This window comes from Phaethon aethereus (assembly GCF_964289735.1).
Source record: "Phaethon aethereus genome assembly, chromosome: 7".
NCBI lineage: Eukaryota > Metazoa > Chordata > Aves > Phaethontiformes > Phaethontidae > Phaethon > Phaethon aethereus.
This window is the reverse complement of record NC_138583.1, coordinates 29,141,319-29,161,991: the sequence shown is the minus strand read 5'-3', so window position 1 is coordinate 29,161,991 and position 20,673 is coordinate 29,141,319. Positions and strand designations below refer to the sequence as shown.

At 37.9% G+C, this 20,673-nt stretch overlaps 1 protein-coding gene across 1 annotated transcript in view; it reads left to right on the top strand.

The window, feature by feature from the left end:
• The window catches only part of LOC309406999 (VPS10 domain-containing receptor SorCS1-like), a gene marked incomplete at its 3' end in the record, with an annotated part of 303,428 nt that overhangs the window by 174,008 nt on the left and 108,747 nt on the right, over positions 1 to 20,673 (top strand). Inside the window, exon 4 of the mRNA XM_082002391.1 lies at positions 9,364 to 9,522. Coding sequence (XP_081858517.1) covers positions 9,364 to 9,522 — 159 coding nt within the window. The remainder of the gene's footprint in view (positions 1 to 9,363; positions 9,523 to 20,673) is intronic.

Sequence of the window (20,673 nt, the reverse complement as noted above, 5' to 3'; positions counted from 1 at the left end):
AATGTGGAGAAACCACATTAAACTGGGATTAGTCAAAGTAGAGAACCCTGTGTAATAATAACAGCAATTCTTCATTAATACAGTTAATACATTAATACTGATTAGGGTTTGCTATGTTCAAGATACAGAAGGTCACTAGTACTTATTCACTGGCATTCAGACAACAGTCACATATTAATGAAAATCAATTGTTGTGTACTGTGCTTGAAAAAGACACATTGAAATGCCAGCTGTAAGATTATCATTATCACTGCAAATCATAACAGAGTTGTAATTCTGTAAGAGTTCCTAAACACGGCAAAAGAAGTTCTTGTTTAACCTGAATGTTTAGATATTGAGGGAATTAAAGCTTTCTCATTTATTACAAAATATTAATTATTTCAGTCAATATGGGAAGGGGGAACAGTAAGCTGCAATCAATGACCTTTTATTAACCCAGAACAATCAGAAATAAGTTTTTTAAAGATCATAGTTATTAGTCAAACACTTTTTACAAATTATTAAAACAAGTCCATTAAAAAAACATCTGGATAGGACTCCAAATATTGTGCTCAACCAAAAATGGACTAGAGACAAAAAGCAGAGGATTAGACAGTTTATAATATAAATGTTTGAAGCCATATTTTTCTTAAATCCTGTAATAGAAGAAAGACATCATGTTCAGCAAAGGTAGCCAATCGATGGTCTTATTCAGTGTATGGGGTAACAGGACTGCTCTAGTTTCTAGAAAAGTAATTTTAAAAAGTGTTTGCTAAGACAGCTGGTGGTGTTTTCCATTCAATGCATAGCAGAATATTCTTCAAAAACAGAAGAAATGTCTTTTCTTGTTTATTTGTTTTTTTCCTGGTTAGCATGTGTGTGTGGTAGGGTTCAGTGGGTTTTCGATGCTCTTTGCTTAGCCACTAGAAGCATATGATGTAAAAATGAGTAAAAACTATCATACTAGTAGTATTCTAAAACCTTTAAACAGGACACTGTGAAGAAGAGCTACTGACATCTTGTGTATTTTGTGATAACTTCCATATGTAGATGCATGTGATTTTCTGGCTATGTGTAAACCTTTTTCCTAAGGTAAAAATTTATTCCAAAATGTCTCCTCTTCCTTTTGACATTGTTTTGGACTTTCACTAAATAATGGTATTATTGTGTGTGACTGAAAACTAGTTACAGATACAGCAATCAGATTTTTGGAAGTGGCTGTTTATGTCCCTGTCTGAAGCTTGGATAAGGGGAGAGATATACAATGTTTCTCTTATTTTTGTAAATTGTTGTTGATATATACATTCACTTTTTCTGTCTGGTAAAACAACCCCAGATGATTCCCACAGATAATAAAAAATAGAACTTTCATTGGTTGCTTTCTTTCACAGTCACTTTTGACCTATAATGAACTTCTTCACTAATACAAAACAGGTAAATGGATTCTCTTTTCCAGCCACTAGCCAGCTTTTTATTTCAAATCACATTCATCAAGACGCTAAATTTAATTCTCAACAATTCTTCTATTAAGAACACTGTACAATCCCAGCTTTCAAAAATATTGGCAGGTGATAATTTTTCTCTCTTAATTGATAGTCCTTTGCTGTCTAGTATTCTGCTGACAAGAAATTGTCTTGTCGCTCAATGAGCACTAAATCTTTCATGTGCACAAACAAGATGAATTCACCATCTGAACCTTTCACCACATCATTTCTCTTACCTTTAAGCAGCCAAAATTTGAGGAAGATGGTAGTATCCTACCACTTATGGACCTCCTGTGGGTTCTTGTGGGAAATGGTGCTAGAGTTTCCACTATCCAGATCTGGACTGAGTCTGAATCTGAATTACACTGTCTAGTAATCATGAGTATAGTTTTAACTGGGGGACACTTGCAGTATGTTACCCTCCTTATCAGCCAAGTGCAGACTGATTTAATCAGTTTGGTTTATGAGTCTTTGTATGAATAAGAACGTTTTTATTCTTAAGTCACTGAGTTATAGTTGCAAAATAAGTTGTCCTCAGACCTTTACCTTGTATTAAAGTGGTGATTTCTACATATTTCTGAGACCATTGCAAACTAGGTCATCATTTAAAGGCAATATTATTTTTTTTCTTCACTGTTGAAAGTGTAATTCTGTGACTGAAGTCTTTTCTTTCCCTACAAAATTACCACATTTTCTGAGTTAACAAGAGCTTCTGGCAATAAAACACTTCACAGTGCCTTGATTGAATTATTGGTGTATTATTTTAATGGCATCTTAATGAAATTGCTCAGCAACTAACCTTGTCTTTTAGTTGGCATTAGAGACAGCTTCAAACTGTCAGCACTAGCTCATTTCATGTTTTCATTTAGGTGCTAATACTCTTGGACAATTTATTTATAACAGAGACTTGGGCCAAATTTTGGTAGCATTACTCATGAGATCAGTTCTACGGCAGTTGATGTTAGCTCATGAGTAAAGCTTGTTAAACTTTGCAAAAGCTTCAGTCTTCTCTTTCTCTGTTAATATCCGAATAAATGCTTGAGTTATTTCTTTTTTGTAATTTTGTCCCTAATTTATTTGCTTTTGCAACCACTTACTGCTTCCAGCAACTCATTCCTGTAAAAAGAGTTGGTCTAATTTGATTTACAGTCATGTTGCATTTATTTCAGAATATCATAGCCAAAGCAGTTCCTTCCTTTGACTTGTTTCATTTTATTTCTTATTCTAGGTCTTAAAAAAGCTTAAGCAATGAGCTAGTTTGATTAGTTAAAAGCTTTGAAATGAATGTGTGAATTGCTGAATCTGGAGAATGAGGTTGTCTCTTTACAGAATCTTCAAGCCTTGTAAATGGCAATCCAAATTCAGATGTGATATGTAAAATGTCAGAAATTACATTTCATTATGCTGGAACTCCATAGCACTGATGCTCTTGCAATCACTTACTGTGTTAAAAAAAAAAAACAAATCCCACAAACCTCTAAAATTATGTAACTGGCACATAGAGAAAAATGGAAAAAATGCAAATGTTTAGAGAATTTAAGTAGGGAATGCCATGCTTTTGTTACAAGTAGGACATTTCTGTTCTTCCTTGCTGATTTCCTCTTTTGCTGCACGTCACACTTAGATTTTCCTGTGAGAAATGTTACTTGATCCATGTGGATCACCAGTGTTAGGTCTATGCATGAAGCATGTAATAGGTGAGGAAGGCAAAGGTTCCTTCAGTAGATTTGACTCAGTTTGCATTTCATCCTTATTTCTGGACATGTGATATAACTCAGATCTGTTGATACATCAAAAGTGAATGAAAGAACATGTGAATCTATGAAATATACTTGTATTTTTTTCATACTGTTCTATTTCACTGATACTATGCTCTTCCCTACAAAATGTTAGAGAAAAGTTGGTCCAAGTGGAGATATATGAGAGGCTAAAAGAAAAGATTGAGAGCAGTTCTGGAGTTGTTTTGACTAAGCCACTGAATCTAGCTTTCAGGGCAGTTGTATAAGGATTATGATTCCACCTGTAGAACCCAAATCAAAATCCTCTTAAGAAGTGTTCCTGGGTTTCTTTGTGAGGACAGTAAAAATCCACATAGTTGTCACTGACAATCTGCCACCAGCAGAGTTAGCACCAAAAAGGGGGTGAAAAAAGTGTGGACTGTTTAAGATCTATAAATTATGTTTTGTGTTCATTCGTCACTTCTAGGAAAAGTAAATCAAGTTTCTCCCTGTTCAGGGGGTGGATGATTAATGGATGCCTTACATTTGGTTGCAAAAGCCTGTGTTGACTTTATTGACTTTTTTTAGGGAGAAAAAACCCAATCCTTCTGAAGCATCAGGAACAGTAGCGTATGCTTTCTTTGCCTAGTGTGAGTAAGCAGATTCTGATCATTGCTGAATACCGATCTGAACAGACAACAATTACTTTTGCTGTGGTGAAGTAGAGTCTTGCCTTATCCTCGCTCTTCATTTTTGTTTAACGTAAGACAACAATAACCGGACCAGAGACACTCTTGGTCTGTCTTTACTAAGGGCTTTTGCTGGAAGTGGGAGGCAGATATGTGTGCCCTTTTTTACTCCTGTGTTAATAGCTGTATTTTTTAATGGTGAAATTGGAAGTAGTTTAAAAACTGTCAAGATAAAAATGATGGGCCCAATTCTTCACATAAGATGTTACTAGATCAACCCACCTGAGCTGATAATGTTGTTATCGTTTATAAATTTCATTCACTCTCCAGTGTCGTATGTAAGAACAGTGATGCTAAATCAGACTGAACCTTAACAAGTCCCACTCTCTACGACCGCCCAACCTATTGCTTATCCACTGAACAGTCCATCCATTAAATCCATCTCTCTCCAATTTAGAGAGAAGCATGTTGTGGGGGACCATGTCAAAGGCCTTACAGAATTCCAGATAGATGATGTCCATAGCTCTTCCCGTCTCATGGCCTCACCTGTGTTTTGTATCTCACTCTTGATAAAATTCGATGCTCATGAGTTTTGTATTATGACAGAGTGAATAATTGTTCTCTAAGCATTTCCAGGCCATTCATAGTCTTGTAGACTTTGGTCAAATTGTCTCTCATTTATCTCTTTTGGAAGTTGAATAGTTCATTTATTTGCTGCTTGTATGAAAAATGTTTCATAGTTTTCTTTGATTAACCTTATAGCTATTTTGTGTTTTCTACTATAGTCTTTTTTTTTTAAGTTGGAGGATGAGAATAGCATCCAGCATTAAAGTTGTGGGAACACTTTATAGTGGTCTAATAGCATTACTTGTTAAGCTGTTTAATTCTTTCCTAATAATTCCTGCTGCTGTACTTGAGGTTTTTCTATTTTCACAGACTTCTTCACTGAAACCCCCAAACTTCTTTCCTGAAAGGAAGTATGTACTTAGAGCCTATTGTTCTGTCTGTTACACTGGCATTGCTTTTCTCCATCTGTGTTTTCTTCTTCATACATCATCACCGAATTTCACCTGTCATTTTACTACTCAGGTACTCAATATTGTGAAATCTATTTACAGATCTTCATAGCTGGCTTTTGTTTTCATCACTCTGAATACCTTACTGCCATCAGCAGTCCCCTATCTTTCCTTCCTTCTCTCCAAATTGTTAATGAATAAATTCCTTGTACTGGTGGATGAAAAGCTGGACATGAGCTGGCAATGTGCACCCGCAGCCCACAAGGCTAACAGTATCCTGGGCTGCATCAAAAGCAGCGTGGCCAGCAGGTCTGCCCCTCCTCCACTCTGGTGAGACCCCACCTGCAGTGCTGCATCCAGTTCTGGAGCCCTCAGAAAAGCCCTCCAGTAGGAAAGATATAGACCTGTTGGAGAGGGTCCAGAGAAGGCCACCAAAGTGATCAAAGGGATGGAACACCTCTCCTGTGAGGACAGGCTGTGAGAGAGTTGGGGTGGTTCACCCTGGAGAAGAGAAGGCTCCAGGGAGATCTTCTTGCAGCCTTCCAGTACTTAAAGGGGGCCTGTAAGAAAGATGGGGTCAGACTTTTTAACAGGGCCTGTAGCGATAGGACAAGGGGTAACGGTTTTAAACTAAAAAAGGGTAAATTTAGACTAGATACGAGGAAGAAATTTTTCACAACACGGGTGCTGAAACCCTGGCACAGGTTGCCCAGAGAGGTGGTAGATGCCCCATCCCTGGAAACATTCAAAGTCAGATTGGACGAGGCTCTGAGCAACCTGATCTAGTTGAAGATATCCCTGCTCATTGCAGGGGAGGTTGGACTAGCTGATCTTTAAAGGTCCCTTCCAACACTAAGATTCTATGATTCTTTGAAATTGGACAGCACAAAGCATCGGGGAAATTAAAAATGAACACTTCTCTCCATTAGGGAAACAGAAAGATTTTTCCCTAACCTTTGATACTGATCCAACCATAAATTAATCTGTGGAAAGGCCTTTTACCCCATGACAATTTCAAATCCTTTGGCAAGGGAACTCCTCAAAAATCCTATCAGACTTCATCAGCTACCTTGTCTTACCCTACAGGTTCTAAGAACCTGAATAGATTTAAGGTGTGATTTTCATGTGCAAAAGTCATGTTGATTCCTCAATGACGTCCAGAATATACTTGTCCAGAAACCAGTATTAGCTGGGAAAGCAGTAATATGTTGTATTAGACACTGTAGAAAAAGAGCAAGAAGATTGCTCCTTTGAGGAGCTCACATTTAAGGAAATCCAATATGCTTTCTGCAGTGAAGTTGGAAATTATAAAAATAGTTTCTTTCTAATCGCTTATGTTAGATATTCTTAGATATTAAAGATATTACATTTAAGTCTAAACTTAGATTCACTTTGTTATTGTTGCTGGTTTTATTTTCCATGCTTTCCCTGTTCAACATGTCTGTGTCCACTTTTGTTTTCTGTATAAGCAACTGCATCAAGTCAAATGGATAATAGACTACTTCAAAGCAGAAATTGGCTTCATTTATTTCAAAGAAAATTCTTAACAGTATTTACTCTGTATTTCATATGCTGCAACAACAAAAAGATTAAAATTAATTGTATTTTCCCTCTTTTCTCATTTATGTCCCAGGAAACTTAGGCAATAAAACTAAGCTAATGTGGCTGCAACTGCATTAGCATGTAGTGCAGCTCAGTGGAAGTGAGTTAGTAGAATGAAATGGTTGATGTTGAGATGACATCTATCTGCAATATTGGCATTTGGAGGCAGAGGGTCTGACTTTAGTGCTAACCTGATACTCTGAGCTAAATGTCGAGTAGCAGTTGGAGCACATTAGATGCACTCCTGAAATGTATATTCTGGTTTAGTTTCCTTGAAAGGGAATGCAGTTCCTTTGCTCTGAGGTCACTGTGCTATGAGCCAAAACATAGTATGTAAGGATTTACTATAGAGATTTCCTCCCAGAATTTGGGGGATTAATTTCAGAAGCACACTCCTGGTCTGAAACGTTCATGTAGATACATGCAGCGTTTCCCTCTCATTTTGACAGATTTTTCATACAAGGATCAATTTCTGCTTCTTATCCAATAAATGCTATTTTTTGGGTGTGTAGCTCTGATTATTTACATGTAGGTATGTTGTAATTAAGTTTGCTTTTCTTACCTTGGAAGAAACGTGATGCTCTGACTGTGGTGTGAGTAGTGACTACTTAGTCAACTCTAGCTTTTGTTTTATGGCACCTGTGCAAAGTGATTGGCAATGCGGGGCACAACAGTGGAGCAGAAAATGCGGTCCCAGCACTGAAAGTTGGTCTCATAGTTAACAATCTGACTAGTGGCTAGAGAATCATCTGTCAGCTCCCTCTCCTGTCTCTGACTCTTTCTATGCCCTTGCATAAATCTGCAGCAGTTCTGCACAGCTCTGCCACATCTAAGACACTATTGCTATTGGCATATGTAGCAAAACCAATGCGTTCTGGAACACTTCATATGTACAGAATGACTGGTTATCACAATGCCACAGCTAAGGCTTCTGGAGACCGTAGATACCCGAAATCACAGTAGTAATAGCCCAGGGTGGTAGTTAGCAGATTAAAGCAAGAGTGAGCAGTGCTGCACTGTTTAGGCACTTAACTTCTATTGATTGAATGAGGAATTAGGTGCTTCAGTGCCTCAACAGTTTGTCCCTCAATTCCCTTTCTAAGAAATGGAGATAAAAGCACTTTCACACTTCAGAGGAGTGGCCTGACAGAAAATGTGTTAAGGTGGTGATGCGCTTGGATGTGACAGTGATGAGGTCGAATGAGTTCCTTGTGCAGGTAGAAGGAAATATGTGAGACTAGAGTGGATCTTGATTAACAACTTGCCTTAGAGGCACAATCCAAAGTCAATGACAAGACTCTTATTAACTTCAGGGAGCTTGGATCGAGCCCATTGATTTGTGCTTATTTCTGCTCTAGTTGCTATAGTCCAAATTAATGCTGTGCTGTGATATTTTCAAATACCAACATAAACAAAATCCACTCAAGAGGGAAGTCATAAAAATAAGAAAATCATAATGCCTGAATCATAGTACTGAATTGATAAATGTTAAGCATAGGAACATTGCCCCAGAAATTAGTCTAGTGAGAAAAAAGAACCAACTGATAAACATCACAATTAATTTTGGGCTTCAGAAGCTGGATAGGCTACATAGTGACAGTAGATGATCTCTATATAGACATTTTGATCATTAATGCTTTCTGTTTAGCTTCTATCATGCAATCTTCAGTTTAGAAGTCACATCAATGGTATGCTTGATGTATTTGAAAGTTTTAAATTAAAATAATAAAGTTTAATTCTAATGCATGTTTTTATCACAAGATTTTTGCAGTGCCCAAACCCAGATAGGAATTTGCTCTGGGAAATGGCAGGTGTGGATCCTTTCATTTCAGGCTTGTCTAAGAACAAATCAGTGTTTGCCATTTGCAAAGCAACAACAGCATGAGTACTTAAAAAAAAAAAAAAAAAAATTGCTAATGAGTCAAGTCTTTAATACTTTTCCAGGCGAATATTCTTCAGAACTTTTCATGTTTGTCATTTATGGTGCCTCATTCCCATTCCTGAGGGGTATTAATATGTTGCTTGCTGAAATACTGGAATGATCTCTTTCTCCTGCGCAAACCTGTATAGTCTCTCATGCAGAGACATATGAGAGGAGTTTCTCATTATTCTCTCTGATTCATCAGTAATGCAGACCAATTAATACCACAGTTAATGGGGAGAAGTAGTTACTACAACTGCAAGCCGTATATCTCCTGTCACTCCTGAACTAACACTCTTGGACAAAGCTAGAAAGCAATTTTGCTATGTGAAGATTATTTTTGAAACTCTACTGAATTTATAATTCACAGCACCATAGAAACTGGAAATGGAAAGAATCCAGCACGTTATCAAATATGTTGTCCTGCCAAAGCAAGATTGCTTCTTGCAGACAGCCAGGTTATAATGTTTCAGGCAATGAAACTGTCATCTTTGAAAATTCTGCCATAGCCTAACAAAGCTCACCATTAGAGATCATTCTGTGTGTGTGTGTCTCTTTTTTTCTTAACACCTAACTTTTTGTCTGCCACTCCAATAGATCATTCATGAAGACCTAAGCAGCCCACTGTGGCTGACTGGTAACTTCGTAATTTTGCACTCTGGTGTTACAAATTTCAGGTTTGATTTTTCTTATAAGCTAAGCATAGCTTCATTTAGATCTGTTTCAACTAGTAGTAAAGTCATTCTGCCTATTTGATCATATGTTATGTTTATACACATAGCTGAAATACCCTGTTTTCCTTATTGAAAGATTGGCTATGCTTAGTTTTGTTATTACATTGAAACATTTTGAAATAGACATATTTAATGAACTTGCCTGAAGTTCCGAGCTGTTATTTATTTTTCCATCTGACTCCTCTTCACCACTGTATTTTCACCTTTCCCTTCCATATAGATTATGCTGCTGACTGATCCAGAAATTGAAAGCAGCTTATTAATCAGTTCTGATGAAGGGGCAACCTATCAAAAATACCGTCTGAACTTCTACATCCACAGTCTGCTTTTCCACCCCAAGCAGGAAGATTGGATCTTAGCATACAGCCAAGATCAGAAGGTAAGAAACCTTGGCAGCATTTTGCTTTATTTGCTTAGGAACAACCTAGGATTTCTCCCATCTCTCTAGTAACTGCTGCAGAGCATTCAGGACAGTCTTTGGAAATACCAAACTGGTATTCAAACTGGAAAATTGAAAATACCAAACTGGATTTCACATCCTGACATTTTGATGTTTTTGAATAAAACTGGAAAATAGACAAAAACAGATTTCACATCCTGACATTTTGATGTTTTTGAATAAAATTGGAAAATAGACCAAAACAAATACGAAACTGGTATTTCCAAGTAAGAAACATTGAGTAAGCTTCAATGTAAAGGGCAAGGTAAAGGACATGGGCACCTACTGTTTTCTTGGAGGCTAGCCCTCTGACTGACCTGGAAGTCTGCATTTATTCATCAGTGCTTTTGGCAATATCATGTGACAGGCAATGGGCAGAGAAGACAGCTAGGATCCTTCACGATAGGAATAACAACCTCTAATGAATCTTTTTGTCCTCTTATTTAATAGTTCTCTTGCTCCATCCTAGCACCAGCTCCAAGAACAGTGTAAGACACTCCTTGTTTCCATCTGGTTAGTATATTTTCAAGTAGCCTTTGATTTTCTAAAAGAAAAGAATTTATTTCCTTTGAAGTCCAGTTCCTTCAGTATGGGTAATCCATTAGCTGCATATATATGCCATGAGATTTGCCTTGAATTTTTGCTGCCCAACTTGATACAACAGGACGGGGCTTGATTGTAAGAGACCTCATTGTTATAACTTTTTAAAAATCAGACACATCAATACTCACAAGTCAGTCATCTTCCAGTGAATGGACATTATAGAACTCAATCTGTTTAGTTTACCAAAAGGCAGATTGAAGGGAAACTATATTGTTGTGCATAAATATCTCCATGGAGGAAAACAAAACATATGAGTAAGCTTTTTGATCTAGCAAAAAACTTCTAACAGGAATTGATGGCTAGGAGTCAATTGGCAGATAAACTCAGCTGTGAAGTAACTAGGCATTGGAGCAAACTACTCGGAGAAATGTCACCTCCCGACATCTTGATGTTTTTGAATAAACCAGACCAAAACAATGTGCTGAGCTTCCAACAGGGGTAAAAGAGTGAAATATCTCAGCATCTAATATATAATCCTTTATGCAAATTAATTTAGTGGTCTCTTTTTAAGTATGATGAATCTCTGGGAATCTGAATCTAATCAGTGATCAAAGTATTGGCTGAATTGTTCAGATTATATATTAATATAAACATCAACATAAAAGTTTGAATTTTATCATGTTTTCCACCTGTGTATTTGAATTAATTTTACAAACATTAAACAACTAATTTGCCTTTAGCCTAAATTAGGCTTGTTGTTACTATTACTGTAAGTCTGAGAGAATAAAGGCATAAGGAAGCTAAATAAGTAGCTAAAGTCACAAAATAATCTTCTGGGAATTTTTGGAATAGAAATTCAGTCCTGTGCTTTTAAGTCAAAACCAGTATCCTTCCAGGCTAATAGCTTAATATCCTTCCCAACAATGGGAAATGCATCTTGCCTGCCTAATTCTTCCTGTAGAGTCAATTGCATGCAATATTTTTCACTCACCCCTCTCACAGCATTTTGTAGAGTGTACTATGGTTATAATATGTTCCAGAGGAAGGTGTATATTAAATTATTTCCGGGTGTTCAGTATGTAATTAGACACGGTCAAAATATTTCATTTCCCTTGTGGCTGTTGAATTCCCTGGACTGATATGAAACTGAGCAGAATCTGGTCTCTGCTGACTTTTAAGACCCTCTGGAATGAAAGTTAGTGTGTGTTTTTAACAGGAAATTTATTACATGAGGATCAATGAAACTTTCAGTGGTAAATTTGTCAAAATTAGGATATAGTAGAAAATGAATTTTAGCTGTTGTGGTAGTCAGCCTGCTCAGGAAATAATCCTGAATTAGAGTCCATATAGCTAATGCTCATCTAATTGATGGTAGATGGCTACCAGCAAATATATTGTCACTATTCCATAGGAAACTCCTACTCTTCTTCCTACTCTTCTGGAATTCTAACAACCTGGATATAAGAACAAAGGGCCCTTTTGTGCGTTAACCTGAATTTATGGGGTTGTTGTTGGAGTTGTGTGTATGGGGTGTTTTGGGTGAGATTTACTGTACAGTAAAATTTCCTTGTGTTGTGGCATTAATTAGGAAATTGGATAACTGTTAGTAATTCAATACTGGAAAGAAAGTTGAAAAAAGAAAAAGTTGCAAGAAAAAAATCATGTAGCACAAGGTCTGTAGATCTGTAACAATTAACTCTAAAATAAAATGTTAAAAGTATTCTGTCTGTGTATGAGTTACAGGCTTGGTTTCTACTTGAAAGCCTAATGGATACATTTTCTGACTTCAGCAAGCCTTGATCAAGAACTGTAGAGGGTAACCAACAGGCAAAGAGTTAATCAGCTTGGACTAAATGAAATGTAACTCAAACTAAGGGTCAAGTTCAGCCTGTGGCTAAGTGTACATGACTCCCATTGGTTTCATGTTTATATATCCAAAAGCAGAATTTTCTCAGAGTAATTAAGAGGTCCTGCAGGTATTTAGATAATTGCAATGGGAGCTGTGGGGTAGTTTGAAACAAATGACACTGCGGTTTGCTATTTCATGATCTCCTGCTAAGGCTGTGTTTAAGGAAGGAGAACCCATTACTCCTTGAATTCCAGGAACTGTGTGCACACTGAGAGTCACCTGAGGAAGCAAGGAAAATGTATCTGCATGGTAAGGAACTTACATTTTGATATCATTGACTTTGATGTCACTGACTGTAGAGGCTGTGAAGGTTTTGTTGATGGGGGCTCTAAGGACTAAGTTGGATTCTGACCAGTTAGGATTATCGCAGTGATTTAATTTTGCTGTTGACAGTCAGGAGAGAGGTGAGAATCAACTAGAAAACGCATTTACATCCTTCTAGCAAGCCATGCCATTGTTGCTATCCATTTGCATCTTCTCGTTGCAGCAGGTGGGACCAGGAGAATCAGGTTGTGAACAGAGCAATAGCTGGAGAGACAGTAATCACATTGTGTCTGGACTGTTTTGGTTCTCAGGAGTTGTCCATCCAGTTCAGGACTGATGAGGGCAAAGCCAACAGTTAGTGGATGCCTCTCATTGCTTGGTTGTAATGAACAGGAAATGGGTCATATAGCATCATCCCACAGCCTCTTCACAGCCCACTGAGTCAATCACTATGATAAGTGCTACAGATTTTTTTTGTTTTGTTCTGTTGGACAAGGATTTACTCAATGATAGGGAAATCTGAGTTAACTGAAGTCATTTTATGTCCCAGTTTCCTGGGTGTTGTGTGTGGGTGAATGTGGTTAATTACTGGGGTTCAGCTGACAAGTAATAACTCATTAAGCTACAGTTACTTGGTTGCATTTGTTCACAACTCTCTACCGTGTGTTTCTGCCTTGGGCAGCAGACTTGAATTACCACTGCTGACAGACAAGTCCCTTACTCAGTCATGACTTTTTCCTGCCAGTCTTGAGAAAAAAATTGCAGCAAACCATCTGCCACCTGCACTAATTGCTTCATGATTGCATTCATTGTTCTGGCTGAAAATACAGTTGTTCCATGGCTGATTCTTACTGCATAATTGCAGAACTACTGCATGCTTCTCCATTTTCTGTGTGAGAGGAGTTACAAATCAGGAGGAAACTTCAGACACAGTAAAGTATTACTTGTGAGGCAAAAGCTTGTTGGAGGTCTTGTTACATGTGAGCTCTTGTGGGTTTAACCAGCTTGCTTGTAGAATGAGGGGCTGTATTTATGGGAGTATTGCTTATGTATTACTAGGTAATCTTCAAAAGTGGTTTGCTGTGTAATCAGAGGGTGGGATGTAAGAGCCTCTACTTCATGCGGAGACATCTTCTGCTATTCAGATGGGTCAGACACACCGAGGAATGGTTAGTAATCAGTCATGAATAACAGAGCTATTTGGAGAGATGAAATACAGGTGAAATTGGGAAACACAAGTCAGATGGGTGAAATGCAGGGTTGTAATTGCCCACCTCAGGAATAAATGCACAAAAGCACTCAAGCATTGAAAGGCAGTAACAGAGGCTGAAAAGGCAGCTTTAAAATGGAGTTATTGTTGTTGCTTCTCCTCTCTCATTTTAAATGAACTCTTGAAAAGCAAGGCACCCCAGACTAAAGGAATTCTGTCAACATAGCACTAGTAAATGAAGAGGTTTACATTTCCTTTTTTTTTTTTCTTATTTTTTCATTTTGGTCTTTCCCAGATATCTGATTCCATCTGTCTACCTTTATTTATTGTGTGTGTCATGCTGGAGATCAATGAGTTAGGGACTGGTACTTGGCTGTGTAGCTAAAGTGCTAAAGTTTAGCAAATTGAGATTCTGTTGCTTGTGGGATAACATAGCTTCTGTCATCAAACCATGTCATCTTCCTCAGTTTCCTACAGTAAAGGAGGTCCACTTCTCATGCATTCAAGTGGAAGAGAAAGACATTCATATATCAGGGATGACAGAGGAATTGCTTAGAATTGTCTGTGTGAGAGAACAGGCCAGCTCTTAAAAGTATCTTCAGCCCCATCTATCTGTGTGTGTGGTCTAATGCTCGTGTCTGACAGTAGAGTATCTGCCATAGATATAACCAGTATTCACTCTTCAAGATGTGATGGACTATTTTGGATGCAATTCATAATTCTAAAACCTTTAATTTCACTGCATTAGATTCTAACTTTGAGGGTGCTCCTGCTTAGAAAAGGGTCAGACCAGGGACCTCTGAAGGTTCCTTTCAACCTAAATTACTCTGTTTCTATTTGCACCCTCTCAATGTTAGTGGTAGTGGTCACTGCCTACATAGACCAGAGAAGTGGGAATAAACTCCAGATTTATTTTATCAGAAATTGCATCATAGTTTTTTAAAAAAAATTTCCATTAACACCAAGTGACATCATTTTGGGGTGTTTTTTCCACGCTGCTGACAACATTTAGAGGACTATTCACTTGGGCTAATGTTAACTGAGAGAGGCTATTCCCATCTAAAATTAATGGAGAGGAAAAAAAGCTTCTCTAGAGTGGTAAGCATTAGCCACTCTGAATCATCCACTGGAAAAGCCTATCTCTTTTGACAGACTACAGACAAAACCAGGGAGCTAGTTTGCATAAAGCTAACATTAGCCTATGTGAATAACTCCCCCATTCCCTACGGCATTACTCCTGCAGCAATCTACGCTATTCCTGTTAATAATTAGCTCACAACTAATCAACCAAGCCAGTTTTCCAGAAGACTTGATTCTCTTTGATGCATAATGTTGAAGATGAATAGTAGCAAGGAACTTGCACATTAAAAGGTGTTTGTCCCAGGCTTTGCAACGACTCACTTTCTGCACGATCTTAGATATCCTTTCTGGGTTACCAACACCTATGCCAGGGATGGAAAGGGCCTTCCACACAAAGGTCTTGTGAATACTAACCCTTATTTTTAAGACTTTCCGTGTGGTTGTATTTCTAAGCCAGTGATCAGTCATGCACAGAAACATCCATGTTTGTAGCTAGGGCTGTGTGCGCCGTTTGTGTGAACACCTAAAGCACAGACACCTGTTAGGCAGTCTGCTAACACATCTTGCACACAACTCTTTGCAAATCTGCTTTGTTATCTCTAGGCAAACTGATTAGCGTTTGGAGGCAACCTGCATGCTGAAAATGAACAAGGAAGGGACATCAAAACTATTCATCTGGCTGTTACTTTATTAGGAGGTTTCCTCCTTTCTTCTCATACAGTCAGTTCCTCAGCATTGTCTCAACAAGAAGAATAATGGTGCAGATTGTATCTTTTTTTTTTTTAATTGGCTCTAATTCAGTGTACAAACTACGTCATAAAACATGCTTTCCTAGTGTACCCATCAGTCTTTTACACACCTCACTAAGCATAATGTGCTGGGGTAATAATTCAAAATAAAGAATGGAACTGAAAGTGGGAGGAATCTCTAACATTCTTTTCTCCCCTAATAAATAAGAAAAAAGAAAAAGAAAAAATCAACTAGCAGAGCCCAGTGGCAGCCTGGCCTCTCTTCCAGAGAGGAAGATACATTTCTGGGCCAGGAGTGTGATCAGTGAAACAGAAGGAAAGACTCTCAAGCTATAATCACTGCGCTCTTTATCACTGACTCACCCATCTTTAGGCAAATCAACATGTCCTTGCTTATCCATCTGTATACACATCAGCCCTCTGTACGCCTAGAGAACTTGTTCTTTTGCTGCTTTGGGTTTCTTGGATGCCATACTTATAGCTATGGGTAAATCCGTTGTTTCTGTGCAAGATTTTCTGTACTCTACATAACTCCAGTTTTCCTACTTCCATGAAAAAATTGTTTTTTCCTTTACATCAGAGTTGGACAGTTCACTGTATTAGGCATAAAGAAATGTACTCCATAGCACTAGGTTTGCCACAGATCTCTGTGGTGTTGAGCAACTGCCTTCACTTTTCTGTAGATGACTCACCTCTCCCTTCTCTGTCATTTGTTTTGACTGTACTCTCCAACATGTCTTCAGTTTCTTCTAGAAAGTGCCTGTCAACACTAAATTCACTTGGAGCCATAGGTTTTAATATAAACAATAATAATTTATTTTTAAATTTAAAGCTGTGCATGAAAATTCTGACACTTTACCCTAACTTCTGCTGTAATACTCCTGTTTTGATCTTATTCTAATACGATACACTTTTTAAAAAACAATGTATTTATTTAATGCAATTATATAAACAGCTGTGAACCTACCTAGTAAATTTACAACAGAACAGAAAGCGAGTGCAGAATACCCTGTTACCAAGGTAGTATTTTTTAACAGAGAAGAGAAGTAACCTTGAGGACAGCATACTAAGTGGAGTCATAAATTCATCATCCCTTGGAATTGAGGTTGGATGTCTTTCCAAATGATAGAATCTAGTTCAGCCATCAGTTGTTGGCCTTAAGTCTCTCTACTGCTTGAGTTAATGGTAAAGGTTCTGCAGCATCTGTTAGCAGGAGAACAGACTGCTTATACTAGTGGTTCCCTCTGGCTTTAAAATATATATGTCAGCAGATTCCTTTAAATATCTACTGGTAAAAATGTTTCCTGCCACTTTTTTTAGCATATGAGTTGAATGCACTGGAGTCGTCATGCTAATGCAGTTGCTTGCAAACTGCCACAAAACCAGAACACCATCTGATGTGGCTCATATTTAAGAATATGTGTGGAGTTATTGAGGGATAGGTGGGAAGAAAGGTCATCTCCTGGATGCTTTGTTCTGATGAACAGAACAAAGGAAATTGATGTGTTACAACCATACTGAAGAAGTCTACATGACCACAGTGTGTGGTTCATCAGCAAAAGCAGCCAGAGACCTCGCTGGTATTTGAATGGGATGTGAAGCAGGTATACAAAAGCTTTATCACTCTGATGTGTTTCCATCAGCATTCAATAAACATGAATTATCAGGTATCCTTATTGATGGCTTCTGTGTGGCATGATTAATGCATTGCTGCAACTTAAAATGTTCAAAGCCTATGCAGTGTCCTATGAACTTTATTGCTTCAAGAGTATTTAAGCATCTTAACACTGGAACCTACAATTAGATGAGAGACCAGGGAAGTAAATAAATATCAGTCCTGTAGTCCATTTTTGTTTCCTGGATCATGACTCTTATTCTCTATTCGAGGAAGGAAGTACCGTGCATAATTTCAGATTCTTTGTTTCTACAAAACATACTGTTCTATTAAATTCAGTGTTGGAAGAGAAAAGCCTAGTTTGTGGCTCTTCTAAATGAAGAATAGTGTGTTTAAGGGAATAGCAGCATACCTCCCAGCCTTTGACTGCTCTAAAGAAGAAATGCCCTGTGCAGTAATTTTTTTAAATTTAATATACTCTGTTTGATACCCAAGTAATCTGCACAGGATATATGTTGGGATCATGTGTGCATCCAAGTCTTTGTTCATTTTTCCTCTGTTTGAGATGTCTTTAGTGCCATTGTGGAAACTTCTTTCCTGCTGTGATAATTTTCTTTATCACCAAATTGAAGCAATCCACGTGATGTCTATCTTATCCTGAAGGTTTTAGATTAGTTCTAAATATGGGCTTTCACAGTTGAATAACATCTGAATAATGCCCCTATGAACAATGAGAATCATGACTGTAGATGACCAAAATTTCTTCAAATACAGCTGCAGTGATAGTAAAGTACGATTTATCAGCAATAAACTTATTTAGTATAAATGAATAGGGATAAGAAGAAGGACTTGCCTGCATTGATTTCAAGTCATATTCCTCAGAAAGAGTTGTCTTTATCCAGTTTGACTCTGTTATGTTTATAGTTAAAGCTAAACTGTGCTTTTGGAATGTTGTATTTGGTGAAACTGAGATAAATTAAAAAAAAAAATATACTAAAGATGAGGAAAAAGTGATGTCTTTTTTATGTGGTTCATCAGTACAAAATCTGTGGTTTAGGTGCACTGGTGTTTTGGGGGTTTTTGTGTGTGAATAAATTCTATTTGAAAGAGTGAGGGTGAAACATAAAGAACAGGGTTAGTTTTAATCATCTCATAGAAACACCAGGAGGTGTGAGAGCTCTAAGTGTAGCTTTCATGGAAACTAGAGGTGAGAAAAAGAGTGCTTGCTCTTTTGTGGATATAAGAACACCAAAGCTGGCAAAATCAATCAAAAAATAAACTTAGACTCCATGCCATATTCCATTATAACTTGTTTAGGGTAAATTTCTTAAGTAAAAGAAAAATAATGGGAACTACTAGCTTGCTCAAACTGTTTCCATCATGTTACTTCCAGCATACAATTTAAATCACCTTTTCTTTAGCCAGATTGTGAATTTCCATGTGCATGATGTTTTTTGCATGAGAGGAAATCAGTGCATAAAATTGAATATCCTCATCAGCATAGGAAGCACATGGAACTACCTACCACATGATTCAAGATCAGTATGTGAAGAAGCGTTAGCATCAAATATTTAATCAGAATATCCAATTAGTTTAAATGCTGAATGATGAAACATCATGGGCACTCTGGGCCGGTCATATCTGCGGCAATTTGTGGAGGCATTAAAATAAAGATGAAGCTACGAGAAACTCCACATATGTGGGAACTCCAGTGCTGTGAAAATGAATCTCTTGAGAACAGAAGGGGTGATGGTAGGTCTTGATTACCATAATGACCCTTCAAATGGCATTGTATCAGATTTGGTGGGTCATTCAGATTCTCTGGAGTTGGTATGTGTAACCTTGCTTTCAAAATCAGATGTTAAATGAGTAAATGTTTGTCGTCTTGGATGATATATAGATTACTGTGGGTGTAATTTTTTGGTATGGTGAGTTTGATGAGTATGTAGGTAGCAGTTACCTGCCAGCTCTGGGGGACACAGAGCTTGTTGGAGCTAGGGAGGAATGGGGACTTAAAGATTAAGACAAGTTTGTCTTTTCTAGCGACGTCATGGTTGATGCCATGTTTTCTTACACATCAGGCTCAACAGACAAATAAACGATTCAACTGCCTCATGAGCCAGATTTTTGGCTGGAAAAATCTCAGGGAAAATCCAGTGTTTGTAACGGAAACAAGTGGTGCACAGTACAATTTTATTGAAGTGCATGTTCAGATGCAATACTTAGGAAGCTGCTAAAAGCTCATTTTGCTTGTCCTAAAGATGTGAGTTTATGTCAGAAGATCTCAACTTCATAATTCAGTCAAACACAGATAAATAAGCAGAGTCCTGTAGGTCATAATCTCATACCGCTGGTGATTACATCAGAATGAATCAAATTTGTCTGATGTCTGGAGAACATTGGACCCTCAAAGCTCACATTTTAGCTACTTGTTTTGGAGTTTTTAAAATGCATATAGACTAATAAAAAAATCCAAAGCCAAATAAGACTGTCGGTAAATTACAGAGAGAGATGAATCCTCAGTTAGTGTCATTTGTTTTAGCTCCAATAAAGTGAGTGAAGGTCTGATGTTTTATAGCACTTGTGACTCCCACACAATCCCTTTAGGAGAAGTGTTCTAAGGATGAGTCTGTATGTTACATGTTAAAGTTTGTCTATAGTTTTTCAGTGGAGATACGCAACCTGTATCTGTAAAATGGTGGGAAGATTGTGTTCTTTACAGTAAGTTTTTGTTTATTGGAGATGCTGCTCACTGAGACATGTCCATTGGAAGAACTATTGAAGGAGTTCATTACCTTCTGAATCTTTTTTTGATAGTCCAGTTATATAAGCTATATGTAAGACATATATATATGTTTCATATATATAACATACAAGTTAATACCAACTTCATTGCTATTAATGCTGGTGTTCAACTGTATTTCAGTTCAGAGACTTGTAAAGCATAAGATATTGCTGAACAATGAGAAGAATGGAATCAATGGTATCTAAATATTTTCCGAGTCCTGTGAATTATTGAAAACTTTTTTCGAAGCCAGTGTGATGTGGAAATCTTATGACAGAACCATCGTTTTGTCTTATCCAATGTTTCCAACAGTAGCCACCTTGTTCCAGAGGAAAGTACAAGACTTCTGCATTGCTGTGCTGCTTTGTGGATGAAAAACAAAAATATTAGAAATAATATGGGAAAATCATCTAATTTCCACCATTCTGAATAGCGGAACCTTTTACTGAAGTATCTATTATGGGGAAATCTTGGTGTTGCAGTTTAACCCCATCTGGCAGCTAAGCCCCACGCAGCGGGTCGTTCACTCCCCCCATGGTGGGATGGAGGAGAGAATCAGAAAAGTAAATGTGAGAAAACTCATGGGCTGAGATAAAGACAGTTTAATAGGGAAAGAAAAACAAGGAATTCATTCACCACTTCCCATTGGCAGGCAGATGTTCAGCCATCTTGAGGAAAGCAGGGCTCCATCACACGTAAAAGTTACTTGGGAAGATGAAACGCCATCACTCCAAACATCCCCCCTTCCTTCTTCATCTCCCAGCTTTATATGCTGAGCATGATGCCATATGGTGTGGAATGTCCCTTTAGCTGGTTTGGGTCAGCCGTCCCAGCTGTGCCCCCTCCCAGCTTCCCGGGCACCCCCAGCCTGCTCGCTGGCCGGCCAGCATGAGAAGCTGAACTGTCCTTGACTGCTCAGCAACAACTGAAAACATC